This window comes from Eubalaena glacialis, chromosome 4 (assembly GCF_028564815.1).
Source record: "Eubalaena glacialis isolate mEubGla1 chromosome 4, mEubGla1.1.hap2.+ XY, whole genome shotgun sequence".
Taxonomy (NCBI): Eukaryota; Metazoa; Chordata; class Mammalia; order Artiodactyla; family Balaenidae; genus Eubalaena; species Eubalaena glacialis.
In genome coordinates this window covers 333,274-348,143 of record NC_083719.1, presented here as the reverse complement: position 1 = coordinate 348,143, position 14,870 = coordinate 333,274, and the positions used below count along the sequence as shown (strand labels likewise).

The 14,870-nt window shown below is 62.8% G+C and overlaps 1 protein-coding gene across 4 annotated transcripts in view; it reads left to right on the top strand.

The window, feature by feature from the left end:
* The first annotated feature begins 5,434 nt into the window (after positions 1–5,434).
* Positions 5,435–14,870, top strand: part of SLC9A3 (solute carrier family 9 member A3) — a 38,823-nt gene continuing 29,387 nt past the window's right edge. For 3 of the 4 annotated variants that reach the window (XM_061187622.1, XM_061187621.1, XM_061187620.1), the window contains exon 1: positions 5,435–5,728. In XM_061187622.1, coding sequence (XP_061043605.1) covers positions 5,515–5,728 — 214 coding nt within the window. In that variant the 5' untranslated portion in view covers positions 5,435–5,514. The remainder of the gene's footprint in view (positions 5,729–14,870) is intronic. The other variant, XM_061187623.1, reaches the window with a different exon arrangement.

The window sequence follows — 14,870 nt, the reverse complement described above, 5'->3', positions numbered from 1 at the left end:
GAAACAGAAAGTCTGAATAGTCTGAGATTTATTAAGGAAATTAAATCTATAACTTAAAGCTTTTCCACCTAGAAAAGTCCAGGCCCGGATGCTTCCCTGGAGAATTCTCCAACAGCATCTTGCACATCTCGTGATAGATTTTTTTTCCTAGGTATTTCGTATTTTTGATGCTGTGTAAATAGTACTTTTAAATTAACTTTTGGACTTCCCTGGTGGTGCAGTGGTTAAGAATCTGCCTGCCAACCCAGGGGACAAGGGTTCAAGCCCTGGTCCGGGAAGATCCCACATGCCGTAGGGCAACTAAGCCCATGTGCCATAACTGCTGAGCCTGCACTCTAGAGCCTGAGAGCCACAACTACTGAGCTTGTGCTCTAGAGTCCATGATCCACAACAAGAGAAGCCACCACAATGAGAAGCCCGCGCACCACAACGAATAGTAGCCCCTGCTCGCCGCAACTAGAGAAAGGCCCACGCGCAGCAACAAAGACCCAATGCAGCCAAAAATAAATAAATTAATTAATTAAAAAAAAAAATAATAATAAAGTAACTTTCATTTTCTAAAGAGTTTGTTGCTGCATGTAGAACTGGAGCTGGTTCTGTAGCCAGCAGCCTTGCTTGCCCACTTCTCCTTAGTTCTAATCATTTGTCCAAGTCCTTTTGGGCATTGCTAAGAGTTCTCCTTCTTGTCTGTCTTGTCCTGAGTGGATTTTCAATTTCACCAAAGGCCCTTTCTGCCTCTGTTGATGGTCACCCACTTTCTCCCCAGTCTCTCAAACGATGGTCACAGGCTGGTTCTGGGGGCCAAGGGCTTAGGAGGGTCCAGCTGCGTCCTGTGGGCAGGGTTTCCCGGCCGCTTGGCTGGCCTGGAGGCCGGGAGGGCAAGTCACCAGGCACGGGGTCCAAGCATGCCCCCACCCGAGGGGTTTTTGTGGGGTCTCAGCGCCAGGAGCACGGTCTGCAGTTTGGGGTCCCAGGTCACCCAGGGAGCGGGTGCCTGGTCCCTGAGGAGTCCCAGCCGGGGGAGGGCATGGGATGTCAGGGGCATCTGTGGTAGGGGTCCCTCCCATAATGGGGGTCTTGCTTCCAGAAAAGGGGGCACTGAGACCCTGCAGGGAGGGGTCAGGCCCGGAGAGTGGGGGTCCCACCAAGAGTCCCCAGCGTCAAGGCTGCGAGGACCAGCTGGGAGGGGAGTGGCGTCAGTGAGAGAGGGGGGTGGGGGTCTTTCAGGTCACTGGAGTCAGGGAGGGTCTCCGGTGTCCTCGAGGGTGGGGAGGGGAGGACGGGCGTGGCCCCTGGTCAGGGTCAGGGTCTGCAGCCGGCCCAGCCCCCAAAGTCCAGACTGTGCATCGCCCTGGGGGGCCCATGGGGGCCGAGACCCTGTGGCACAGCCCACAGTTCCCAGGACCTCGACCCCACCTTGGACCCTGGCCTGGCCATCCCGGCAGTGGGACAGTGCTGGGGGTGTGAGTCCAACCCCAAGGGGGGTGTCCTGGGGGCACTGGGGACAGGATAGCGCCTGCTTGAATGTCCAAAGGCTCCTTCCCTGCAAGCTCGGCCTTGGGCCAAAGGCTCCAGGCTCACCCGAGGCCTCAAAGCCTGACAGACATACTACAGAGGAGCTGGACTCACAATTTTTTCGAGAAATGCAATTTTATTCCAGCAATCAAACAAGAGAACATAAATATTCAATTATGGTGATTTTGGACAGCTCCCAGAGGGGCTGTCGCCTGGACAGTCCCTGGCACACAGTAGGTGCTCAGCAGAGGGAATAAGGCAGTGCAGGAGTTCCTGGGTAATGAAACCTTCAGAGGAGCCGGAGTGACCACTGGGTAGCGGTGATGAAGCCATGTGTGCAGCCTCCCACATAAAACAAAAACGTGACTCTCATCCCTGTGTGTTGTCAGCAAAAGCAATAAGCCTCTGCCTCTTTATTCACAAGATGTTTTTCGCCAACCACGTGAATGAAATTCATAACCAAAATTACCATGATGGACTAGATGCGATGTTTTTCATTTTTATTTTCTTAATTTTGCAGTTCAGGGTTTAGACTGGTTACTTGCATTATTTTAACTTTTTAGGTTATGTTGTATGGTTGTGGCTTTTCCATGGGTGTTATGGACTGAACTGTGTCCCCCCTGAAATTCCTATGTTGAAGCCCTGACCGTCCACTGTGATGGTATTTGGAGGCAATTAGGGTTAAATGAGGTCATAAGGGTGGGGCCATAATCCAATAGGATCAGTGGCCTTATAAGAAGAGAAAGAGAGCGAGCTCCCTCCCCCCTCCCGCCTGCACTCCGAGGAAAGGCCACAGAGGACACAGCAGCTGACGGCCAGAAAGGGGCTCTCACCAGACCCAGGACTCTGTCAAGCCTTGACCTTGGGCTTGCAGCCTCCAGTTCTGTGACAAAATAGATCTCTGTTGTTTAAGCTCTCCCGTCTGTGGTGCTGTGTTCTGGCAGCACAAGCGTCTGTGTGCAGGCAAACCCACAGGTGATCCAGGCCAAGGGGGAGGGGAGGGGAGTGGGGGCACGGGGCAGAGAGGGGAGGCTCATGGCTGCCTGATGGCCACTGTGAGTAGCGCAGTTATCAGGGTCCTGAGGACACTTCCCAACACGCCCTGCCAACCCCCCTGCCCAAATGCACACCGCCCTCTGGGTACATTTGGCCTTGCAGGTGTGTCCTGGTGTGGATGGCAGCCTTGGAGTGGAGTCACTGCAGCCCTGCCTAAAATCACACCCCAGGTGGAAGCAAGGAGGTCATGGAGGCTGCACGCCCACCCACAGCCCCAGTCCACGGGGGTGACACTGTGGAGAAGTGGTCGAGGGGAGGCGCCAGCAGCTGGGCGTGGGCGTCAGAAGGGAAGGAACAGTGCACATTCCACGCCCCTACGCTGAATAGGCTCACAGGGCAGGCTGGCCTCCGCACCGTTCTTGACCATCTGCCCCGGAGATGCTTTCATCCTACAGATGCCCACAGATCCAGCCAAACAGCCACGCTTCTCACCCGAGCTCTGCTTCCCGTGTGAGGTGCCCCAGCTGCTCACCCGTGCCTCTGCAGGGGCTTTGGGCTTCCCGTCCCCTTGTCCTTGGGCATCCTGTGGTCACCTCTGCAGCACCCCGTCCAGCGGCCAACGACGGCATCACATTCCTTCTGAATCCGTGGGTCCACAGGGTAACGCTGTGCTCTGCTGCCCTTTGAACGGCTTCTTGGGTCTCAGAAGCATTCCCACGCAGGAGAAATGCCATGAGTTCTTAGGACAGGCTCTTGGTGAAAACCCCAGAGGGTGACATGAGCGGAGGGTCACTGGGCAGGCAGTACAGCACACACTGTTCTGGTGGGGATGTGGCTGGCCTGTGCGATGTGAGGGCGCTGTCTCCACAGAGGCCACTCTTCCGAAAGGCTTTGCTCAGGAGCCCTGACAAAGGGACAGGGGCGTGTGCTGGGCCAGAGGTACCCCAAGCGTGTCTGATGGCTCTGTCTCCGGGACAGGGGGCTGAGGATGGAGCTGCGGACAGAAACATGGACACGGCTGAGCCCACCACAGCCCACTGCACCGGGCCACACCCCTGGTGCTGGGCGCCGTGTGCCAGACCCTGTGCTCAGCTCAGTCTAGCCCCCGACAGCAACCTTTGAGGCTGACCTTCCTCCCCCTACTGAGGACCCCTGGACTACCTCACAGCAGAAAGTCCTCGAAGGACACCCAGTGAGGACTGAACCCCTCGGCAGCATCTGCCCAAATGGTCACCCAGCTTCCCCCCCCGCCCCCAACTCAGAGCTCAGCCACCCAGTCAAGCCGCCCAGTGGAGCAGGATTTGAACCCGCTCTCTCTCCACTACACCACTGGTGGCCACTTCCCATCAGCAAGAAACCGGGGAGAAAACCCGAGGAACAGTCATACTGCTCAGGTCTCCTGGGACTCCAACATAGACTCAGATACTAGAAGATGCACCCGCCCACGTCCCCACCCACCTGCCCACCAACCCATCTGTCTGTCCATCCAACCAGTGTCTCCCGGGTGCTCTGTGGGTCAGGCAGTGTGTCAGGAACTGGGGAGGCATCCAGGAGCCTCACGGGCTTCGTGGAGCCCCTCATTCATGGAACGATCTTCCCACGGGGAGGGCAGGCCCGGCCGGAAGCCTGGAGGAGGGAGCCCGCGTGTCACAACTGTGAGATGCGATCAGCTGTGGTGGGAGGAGAAGGCAACACCTCAGGGAAGGAGACCCAGAAAGGGTCTCCAAGGAGGTCAGGGAGGGAGCCGAGTCCTTTCCTCTAAGTAGGAGGGTCCCTAGGCGGCTGGCAGGGCAGGTGAAGGGGGTGGGAGGGAGGCTCTGAGCAGCTGTGTGGTGGGCACAGGTGCTGAGCAGAGGCCAGGTTTCGTGTGGGTTCTGAAGGTGCAGCGGACAGGTATGCCGGGGGATCGGAGCAGGGCGCCTGCCTCCTAGGCCTGGGGCAGAAACGCCGGAAGAGGGTATGCCCGGTAGGTCCTGAGGCTGCAGGGTGGGCCTGGGAGGAAATGAGCGCTGTGTTGCCCTCTTCCAGGGCCCAGGTGAGCCATCTAGCTGGCAGCACAAGGAAGAGCAGGTCGAGGCCTGGACGTGGAGCCCCGGCCAAGCCCTGGGGAGAAAGGGCCGGGGGGTCCCCTTGCCGGAGGTCTTGTGGGGGCAGGGGTGCTGGGCTCCCCGGTCGGAGGGGAGGGGCCCCTCACGAGAGGATTAGGGGCAGCCCTGGATGGGGGAGGGCAGAGGGACTTGGATTCTCCCCCACCAAGGCGCCGTGGGAAGGCGCTGGTTTCTGACAAGTTGTTGACCCTGTCAGGAAATGCAGGCTCCAGGCGGAGACACAGCAGGGGCCTTAAGGCCTGGCCCCTTCTGACCCGCAGGCTTCTAGTGGGTTCGGCGCAGCCCCAGGCCCCCGCCTTTAGGGACAAGGAGCGCCTCCGCGTGAGTGTGCCCACAGCGGCCCCAGGCAACTCAGGAGTGGAGCCAAGGGGCGCCCGAGGCACCGACGCCCACACCCAGCAGTTGAGACCGCAGGGACCCCGGCGCTGCCCTCCGCCCCCAAGGGAGGCGGTCGCCCGGGCCTGCGCCCTCCAGCCCCGGGCGCCAGAGAGGGCGGGACGGAGAGCGCGCGGGGCGGGGAGGGGGCAGGCCGGCGTGGGTGGAAGATGAGGCTCCCGGGGCGCGGGGGTGGGAGGCGAGGTCTGGCGGCCCGGCGGGCGTGCGCCGCACGCCGGCGGGCGGGCCGAGAGCAGGCGACTCCGGCTGAGCTCTCGTGCGCGCGGCGCGGGCGGGAAGGCTCCGCCCCGGGGAGGGAGGGGGGCGCCGGATTAAAGGCCACCCTGGCGGGCGGGGACCGGGACAGCAGCCCTCACCCAGAGCGCACTCGGCTCCGCGCCGCCCAACGCGAGTCCCGCCGACCCCGCTGGTCCGGCGGCCCCGGCGCGGCACGTCCCGCAGAGCGCAGCAGGTCTCTCGCGACCTGAGCATCTGGGCAGGGCGCTGAGCCGTGGCGGCGATGTCAGGGCGCGGGGCTCCGGGCCCCGGTTGGGGGCTGCTGCTGGGGCTGCTGGCGCTGGGCGAGCTGCCGCGGGCGCAGGGCGTCGAGGAGAAGCCTGGCGGCGCGCACGGGGAGAGCCAGGGCTTCCAGGTGGTCACCTTCAAATGGCACCACGTCCAGGACCCGTACATCATCGCGCTCTGGATCCTCGTGGCCAGCTTGGCCAAGATCGGTAAGCCGGCCCGGACTCCGTGGGCGCGGGTTCCTGGCCCCGCCGCGACTTCCCCTCCGCCCACCCGCGGGGTCTACGGGTCCCTTCCTGCGCCCCCGGCCGACAGAGCCGGCTGCCTGCGCCGCCTTCTTCACGGTCTCCGCCGGGTCCGCGCTCTTCTTTGTGGAAGGGGCGCGTCCAAGGTCGGTTGCCCGGCGGTCCCGTCGGGGAGCGCCGCGGCCAGCCCCGGGGATTCGGCCCTTGGGTCGCTCAGGGCGAGGCTCGGGGACTGCGAGCCTGGCCGGGCCCGGAGTGGCAGTGCTCGTGGCCGAGGGTTACCCGGTCCCGGCCGGGCGGCGCAGCCTCCTGAGTCCCTGGGTCCCCGGGTCCCCGGGTCTCCGCGGTCAGGACTCCCTCTGCCCCATCCAGGCCAGCAGACGTCGTGGACTGCTCCGCGCTGGGGCTCCCGCAGCCAGGTTTTCTGTCCGTCGGGCTTGTCGGGGCTGTTAGTGGAGGAGAGAGGGAATGTCCTTGCTTTCAAGCGCTGGAGCACTCCGTCCCCAGTGCAGAAAGAAAAATGGTGTCACCAAGATGAAAGCCAGTACAGTCCTATTTATAGGAGCAAGTTTTCCACTGACAGTGTTTCTCTTCTAAAAATCCTAGTCTGTCAGATTTCTCTTCTCCTGACTTGCTCCACTGAGCCAGCAAAGTGGGAATTGCAGGTAACTCCCGGGCAAGGTGACAGGAAGGTCAGCTTTCTTAAGAGCCTCTGAGGACCAAAGTTTCAACGTGTTGATCAACACCAGGGAGGGTCTTCCCTGAGGTGGCGGAGATGTGAGGGCAGGTGTGATTAGTAGGTGGAGCGGGGGAAACCCTGTGAGGGGGTCTGAGGGCTCCCCCCTCACCACAGAACAGCCGGACAGGGATGGGTCAGCAGAGGTTTTGGAATGGGGAGGGGCCGGGGGCTGCTGACCTCCTCAGCAGGACCAGGAGGGGCAGGCTCTGGGGAGAGTCGGTCAGAGGACTTTGGACCTGGCTTTGGGGGTTCCTGGTGTTCCTTGGCGGCTGGTTACAGCTTGTTTCTCCTTCAGCCCTGCCTGCCATGTGTCCTGCTGTGCCAGCGACCTCCCTTTAAGTCTCTCGTTTTGTTCTGTTTCTTTAAAAGCTCTCCGACCCCTCTGCCTCCCCCTTTTTCCTCCGGTGTCTGTTTAGTTCCATGGGCCCAAGCTGCCCTCCACTCCTTGGCTTTTTTGTGGGGGGTTGTGACGTCAGCAGTGAAATGTCGGCACCGAGATGGGGTCTCACGTGCTGTGTCTCCTCTGGACGTCTCTGCCGCAGGGGACTTGCCGACACTGGCCACTTTCTGCTGGTCACTTACGGGGCAGGTCCAGCCTCACCCTGGGGCTCTAGGAGCAGCACCCCGTCCTGAGGCTCCCCTGGGAGCTGACCAGTTTCTGGGGCAGAGCGGGGGTCTCCTCCTCAGCCCCCTTCTCTCTTCTGTGAAACCGCGGTCAGGATATGTGCAGGGTGGACCCGTGACACTCCGGGGGTCCCCACCTGGGACCTGGAGCCCCCCTGTCCTTTCTGTGCCAAGCCAGCCCCAGGTCCTGCACCTGGAGGTCCAGTGTCTGTTATTCACCCAGGAAGAGCCTACCCCGAGGTCTCCTGAGCACTTGTCTCCTCCAGAGGGGACCTTCTTGGGGGGGAGAGGGACTGCTCCCACCAGCTCCGCCCCTCGTGGGCAGGACGGGCCCAGAATGTGTTTTCCTGCCGCCACCTCAGTAGCTCCGCCTCCCCTGGGGCTGCTGGCCCCATCCGAGGGGGAAGGGGGGCCAGCTTGGGTAGAGGCTCAGTGGGGGGCTGTAAGGGAACATGAAGAGGACCCCGGAGAGAAGACCCACGGGGCCAGCCTGGCTGGCCTGGGAGTGCCCTCCTGCCCTGGGCCAGGCCTGGCCCTGACGCTGCCCACGCTGTCCTGCATTTGGAGGCTCCTGCTGTGACGGCAGAGGGTCTCGCCCGTGAGCAGGCTGCACAGCAGAGAGACTGCGTTCTCCCATCTTAGAACGTAAGCTGGGACCCTCCCCAGGCCCAGCCCCCTCCCAGCCACGCCCCTGTCCTCTGGAACCCACTGCACTGACCCTGCCCAGGTCCCCAAGGCCCTCCGGGTGGCTCAGCATGGGCTTCACGTGACCCCGCCTCTTTGCCCTTCCCTCCGGCGTCCCCCCATCCCCTTCTGCCCTGTCTTGTCCCTGTTGCCCCTCGGCTGCCCCTTCACCATATACCCCGGGACCCCACCCTAGGCCTCCCCGCCGCAGCCCAGCACCTCCAAGTATCCGTCTGGTGCCCGGGTCCCCCGCCTCTAGCACACCAGGTGTCTCTGCACAGACGTCTCCCCGCAGCTCAGACGGAGATGAGGAGCAGGTGTGGCTGCCGAGCGCTCAGACCCCCGAGACCCCAGGCCCCTCTTCGCGGGTGCATTTGGGCCTGCCCGGGTCCCTCCCTGCTGTTGCATTGTCAAGAAACGCAGAAGGGGATGAAGCCAGGCAGGGAGCTGGTGTGCAGCTCCCGGCTGAGCCTGCAGGGTCGAGGTTGAGGGCTCTCCTGCAGTGGGGCGGTGTCTGCCCCTGGGTGTGTGGGGAAAGCCGGGGCCGCGGGTGGGACGTGTGCTCCCTGGGGGGCCTCGAGTCTGCAGCCGCTCCCACCAGGATCAGTCTGGGCCTTGGCCCCTGTTGGACTCCCTCTCCCTCATCCTGTCCTATCTCCCCTGGCCTCCTCTGGGGCCAACGCCTAGTGGGCTCGGTGGGCGCACTTGGGCCGTGCAGGATCGCGAAGCTGTGGCAGCACTGGGGGGGCCCACCTGAGGGTGGAGACCCAGGTGGCTTCTGCAGACAGAGCCTGGAGGTGGCGGGTGACCAGGGTAGGTGCTCCTGGAGGCCGCAAGGGAGGCCCCGTTTTTCGTGCTTTGGCGCCGAGCCGGTGGGTTGAGGGCACCGCTGACTTCTGGCCGGAGCTGCTGGAAGTGGTGACTTGGCTTCTGAGCTGGGGAGCCAGAGGGGCAGGCGGAACTCGCCGTCTCTGCTGTTTCTCCTCTCCCTCTCCGTCTCCTCTCTCTCTAAGAGGGCGGCCCCCGCCCGGATCCCACCCCCAAGGAGGGAGGGGGCTGCCCCCACACCCCGGCAGGAACACTTCGGGAAGAACCCAGAGCCCACGGGTCCCCCCGGATTCAGGGAAGGCAGCAGCTGCGGTGGGTGGCGCTGGCCCAGGCGTGCCCAGCTGCCGTGGCCCTCTGAGACCCTCGGCCCCTCCCCCGTGGCCCCTGGGGTTTTGCAAGTGGTCCTGCTCCGTGCTTGGTCACCCCCTCCCTCTTCACCCAGTCTTGGAGGAAGAGACCCCGGCGGGGGCGGGGGGTGTCCTTCCTAACCAGCAGAAGCCGGACACGGTCCCCCGGGCACCCTGAGGAGTAGCCAGGGCCTCTAGGGTCACGCGTGCGACCCTATCTGCACACTTTACCCGCTCTGCCCCTCCGAGACTGCAGCACCTTGGTTCCTGGAGACGCAGGTCCCTTTTCCCACCTGTGCTCCAGCTGGAGCTCAGCCTTGGGGTCACGCTCTGTTCTACCGGACGTTGTCGGCAGCTGCCTTATCAGGTCAGACTCTGCTCTCCAGGCCCCTAGACCCCGATTCCTGTCACTTGCAAAGCGCTTCCACTGTGGCTTCTCTTCTGGTCCAGCCCCAGCCCTTGCCAGGGGAGGGGCACAGCCCCCGGGTGCTGGGACACCCATGGCTTCTGTCCAGAGCGCCTGCCGCGTCGGTGGATTTCTCTGAAGTTCGGGTGCTGGGTGTCTGCCCTGGGTTGTGCTCCCAGGCTGTCGGGGAGTGGTGGGCAATATTTACCTCCTTGGGTTGACACCAGAAGCTTGTGGTTTTCGCTTTGTGTGCTCTGGTCCTAAGACCAGAACCCCCATCGCTGCACCCAACCCCTGTCCCTCTTTCCTGTGGGCTCCCCGGCGCCCTCCACCGTGCTCTTCTCCCTGTTCCCACCCAATTTCCCTTACACCGCCCAAAAGAATGCATGAGAGGATCTGGAGAGCAAGGGTGACCTAAAAAGGCAGGGTGAGCAGCGAGAGTCCTCGGTGGACCCCGTCCTCCCAGGAGTAGACGAACCAGTGGGCCCTAGTGGACCCCAAGCCTGGCAGGACAGATGGAGTCGAGACCCATCATCCAAGGTCTTGGAACCAAGGCCTCTCCCAAGAGTCTCTATGGGAGGGACATTCTGTGCTGAAAGTGTAAAGTCTCATTTGTCAGGAACTGCCCGTGGGAGAATTAGCCACGGGCTGTAAAACAATCCACTGCATTTGGAGCTAAGGTATCTCTCTGGAGTATCCTGAGGAAGAGGGGCAAAGGTTGGGAAGTGCTGATAGCCCCAGTCCTGCCTGCTTGGCAGAAGGAACTCTCCAGGGATTTTCCCATCCAGCCAACTCCCGCAAGAGGGTCCAAGAGAATCACGGCAGTGTTCCCAAGACCGCAAGTCCCAAAGGTCCCTGACACCTGCCGCTGGGCTCTCCCAATCCGGCGCCTGATCAGCCTCACGTTTATTTCTTCCCAGCGTCCGAGTCCCTTTTGACAGCAAGTTTTACCAGGAGCGTGTGGCAGAGTGGGGCAGGGGGCTCAGTGTGCAGTGGACCAGGTCAGGGCTGGTGGTCCTGGGCTCCCTCCACTCCTCCTGCCTTCCCTCTGAGAAGGGACTCCTCCAGCCCTCTCTGCGCTGGAGCCCAGAGTGGGTGGTGACCTCCCTGGGCTGAGGTGGGCACAGCTGGGGCCCCGTCCCCTGCACCAGGAAACCTTGGAGGCACCTGGGTGCTTTCCTGGTGTGATGTCTGCTTCACTGGGGTGGCTTTCTGCCCACCCCACCCCTGCACCTTTGCTCCCAACCAGCCCCCGCCCTCCTTCCTGACCTTGCTCAGTGTCTCCTGCCCCTTCTCCATCCCTTCTTCATACTGTGAAGTCTGTGTCCTCTGTCTGCCCAGGGCAGGAGGAAGAGGGGTGCTGGCGGAACCCAGGTGCCTGCAGAGGCCCTCCCCACCCAGCCCTGCCTACAGAGCCCATCAGACTGGGGGAGTTGAGCTCCAGGGGCCTGTGGGCCGGGTGGGGATGAGGGAGGCACACTATTAGTGGGGGGGGATGGGCAGGGGACTGGCGGGGTGGGAGAGGCCCAAGGAGCGCCGGGCACGGGAGCGGCAAGGCCCCGTGGGTGCGAGGCTGTGGCCCTGCCGGCTTCCCTGGGTTCTAGCTGAAGTGCAGCCGCTACCCCCCATCACCCCTGCGGCCAGGCCAGGAGCCCCACCCACCAGCATCTCTGCCCCCTCCTCTTCTGAGCTCAGAACCCTCCAGCCCACTGGGGTCTTGAGGTCGCCCCCTCAACACTGGGGTCTGGGTTCAACCAGGTCAGCTCTGCAGAGGCGGGGGCTGCGTCTGTCCGTTCCTGCGCGTCCCCAGTGCCTGGAGGCTGGCCTGCCCCAGCGGCGCTCCTGCAGGTGTGCGTGCAGACGTGTGTGCTCGGCCGGACGGGCCGCTAGACGGGTAGCTGGACAGGCGCGTGAGTGGGTGAAGGGATGAACACTCCACGACGGTGTGAGCTTCGTCCAAACCCTCGAGATGCTAAGCTCCTTAGCCAGATTCTCGACCGGAATTGCCACACAAGCACACCCGGTGACCGCCCCACGCCGAGGGCAAGGCCGCATCAGCTTGGAGCACCGTGGGCTGTAGGTCTGAGGTGGGGAGAGCTCGCCCGTGCGAGGCCTGGCCTGAAGCAGCTCCCTGACGAGCTGATTCGGTCAGTTCACACCCAGTCCTGCCTTCTGGAGCAAGACAGGGCAGAACAGGTCCGCGGGTCCCCACTCGCAGGCCGCAGACAGACGCCTGCACGCCGGCTCACGGGCCCACTGGGCGGAGCCTGGACTCGGGCCCCAGCCGCGCAGTATCCCCGGCACAGTATGACATCTGGGCTCGAACGTTTGATTTATTTTATTAGTGCAGCCAAAATGCTTGATTTTTAGCAGCCACAGCTCTGAGCGCTAGTTTAACATTCATCTTACAAACATTAATGCTGCCACGTGCATGGCACCGCTGCAGGCCACGAGGACACGGCTTCCAATGAAACAGACCCAGACCTCCTCGGGGTGAGTCACGCCCCCGGGAGCAGGCGAGCCCAGCCGCGGGATGCATGGCGTCAAGTCCTGGCAGAACAGGGAAAGAAGGGAATAGCGCAGGTGGGGAGGAGTGAGCCCTGAGGGTTAGGGGGACATTTCCAGGGTCCAGACGGCCCTGCAGAGGCCCTGAGGTGGCCATATGGGGGCATGTTTGCGGGGCAGCTGAGGAGGCCACCCAGGAGAGGGGTGGCAGGTGAGGGGCCAGCGGGTCCACCAGCCACACGCGTCCCAGCGAAGTGGGGCCTCGGAGGCTTCTGGGCTGAGCACCCTGGACCCCTCCGGGAGGGACAGGACCCCAAGGGAGAGATGAGGGTGGGTCAGACCCATCACCCCCTGAGCTGAGCTGCCCCGTGGTGGTTTGTAATGTTTGCAAAATCCCTCTGATTTTGTAAGATTCTTCCCATAAGCGTGTTCAGAACAGACAAGCCGGAAAAACGGTGCGTACCTGCTCGAGGATCGGAAGGGAGATCCAGGTGTGCCTTCCGGAGACTCCGAACGAGGTGTCTGAGCACTGAGGGCCCAGCCAGGCAGAGTGCCTACAGTGTCCCAGGACAGGGAGGGGCCTGGTGCCGCCTCGCCTCTGCCGGGACCCCGGCTCTGCCAGACCTGACCCGCCTGTAGGGCCGGGGCTGAGGTCCTACTGCAAGGCCCCGGGTGGCACCTTGAGGTCATGGGGTCTTTCCTTGGAGCTGGCTGCATCTCAGGCCCACATCTGTGACCTGAGTGTTCACGCATCGGTTCTAGAATGAATGGAGAGGCCCCAGGGTGTGCTGGACACAGGGGTTCAGAGTCCAGGCTGAGGGGTCAGGTGGTGGCCAGGGTGCAGGCTTCCCCTCTGGGGGGCAGTCGAGATGGGCCGCAAAGGGAGGGGCCGGCAGAGCAAGAGGGGCTGGGGGAGGTGGTCCAGGCGGAGATGCCAGCCACGGGGCCCCAGCGCTGGCGGGGTGGGGAAGGTGTCAGGGCCACCGGAGCCACGGTGGGGGGTGGTCAGGGCTGGACGGTGGAGGTGTGGGACAGGCTGGAGGGTGTGGATTTGGGGGGGTGTTGAACTGAGTCATCCCGGGCCCCCGGTTGAACCCTCTGCTTCCGGCACAGATGTGGCCCTGGCGGGGTGGCCAGGTGTCGGCTCGGGAGGGCGTCCTGTGAGCCTGGACCTCCAGCCTCCGGGGCCGGGGGCAGACCAGGGTCCTCCAGGGCCCACCCGGTGCTCGCGGAGGAGGCCGCAGGCTGGAGGGGGAGGGTCAGGCCCCGTTTCCTCCTGGGTACATCAGGAAACCTGCGATGAGTTCACCACCTGCGGAGCTCTCTTGCCAAAGTCCAACTGGTTTTGAGTTCTCAGCTGGGAAAGGCCGAATGTGAAAGCTGGAAATGGCTGCTTCTCACAGCTCTTGGAATCACACAAAGGGTGGAAACCGCCAGCTCGCAGGGCTCCGTTTCTGCGCAGGTTTAGCGGGCCCTAGACGTTGGGGCACAGCGAACACGGGCCTGCAGCCTCCCAGCCTGCTTTCCTTGGAACGTGGCCCTCACGTGCTGGGTGCTTGTGCAGCGCCCCCCTGCCTGCTGCTCGGTGTGGACCCATCGAGGCAGGGCCGCCCGGGAGGCCCTCGCGCCTGCGTGTGTGTGCTGGTGCCCGTGGGTTGAGGGTTTCACCCGTGGCACTAAGATCTAGTCCCCAAGTGGCCGTGGATGCTGGGGACCTGAGGACCTGAGGTCCCCTCATGTGCCTCTGGGTCACACTCTCCCTACCAGGGTCTGTGAGGAGTGGGTGAGACAGGCCTGGGGCTCTGGCGAGTGTTCACATCGTCCTCACCCCACACAGTCAGCGGGGGCGCACGGGGCCATGAGGAGGCTCCCGGGCCCCACTCCAGCAGGAGAAGCCGGGCTCCCAGGGGCGCGGCTGGGAAGAGCCTTGGCCCCCTGAGAGCTGTATCCTGGGGTCACAGAGGCCTTTCTGCTGGAGACGCCGCCAGGCACCCCCAGGGCAGGGCCCCAGAGCAGGCCTCCTCAGCACTGCCTGGGGGCGGGGGTGGGAGGGGTGCAGCCTCCCTCCTGCTACTTCGCACAGGCCGGTTCGGAGGCCAGGCTCTCCGGAAGGCAGTGTCACCCCCAGGCAGCACCAGCAGTAACTCAGTAACCGAGCAGAACGTGCCAGAACACCTCCACGTGTGACTGCTAACCCGTACCCTAACCCTAACCCTAACCCGTACCCTAACCCTAACCCGTACCCTAACCCTAACCCCTAACCCTAACCCTAACCCTCTAATCCTCTAACCCTAACCCTAACCCTAACCCATACCCTAACCCTAACCCTAACCCTAACCCTAACCCCTAACCCTAACCCTAACCCTAACCCTAACCCCTAACCCCTAACCCTAACCCCTAACCCTAACCCTAACCCTCTAATCCTCTAACCCTAACCCTAACCCGTACCCTAACCCTAACCCTAACCCTAACCCCTAACCCTAATCCTAACCCCTAACTCTAACCCCTAACCCCTAACCCCTAACCCTAACCCTAACCCCTAACCCCTAACCCTAACCCCTAACCCTAACCCTAACCCTAACCCTAACCCTTCCACACCCTGAGGCAGCAAAACCTTCATTCTCCTCCTTCAGTTGACAATCCGGATGGAGACCGGCTGCCTTGTAGCCTGGGGTGGGCGTGTCGCCGGCCTCAGACTCTCATCAGCTTCTGGGAAGCCTGGCGAGACCCCCGGTTCTTAGTCCGGTTCAGTCCCCTGGGGGTCGTCGGCCCCAACATCTCGAATCAGAGCTTCTGGGGTGAGGCAGGGGCCAGGCCCAAGCTTGTGGGTCTCCAGGGCGGGCAGCCGGCGGAAGCAGACGGTCGCTGTCCTGAGCGGGCGGCACCCGGCTGGGCTCCTGGAGGCTGCCTGCAACCTCACAGAATCTGAGGACTCCCCAGGGCCCCCCACACCCTGGCACCTGCCTGGCCTGC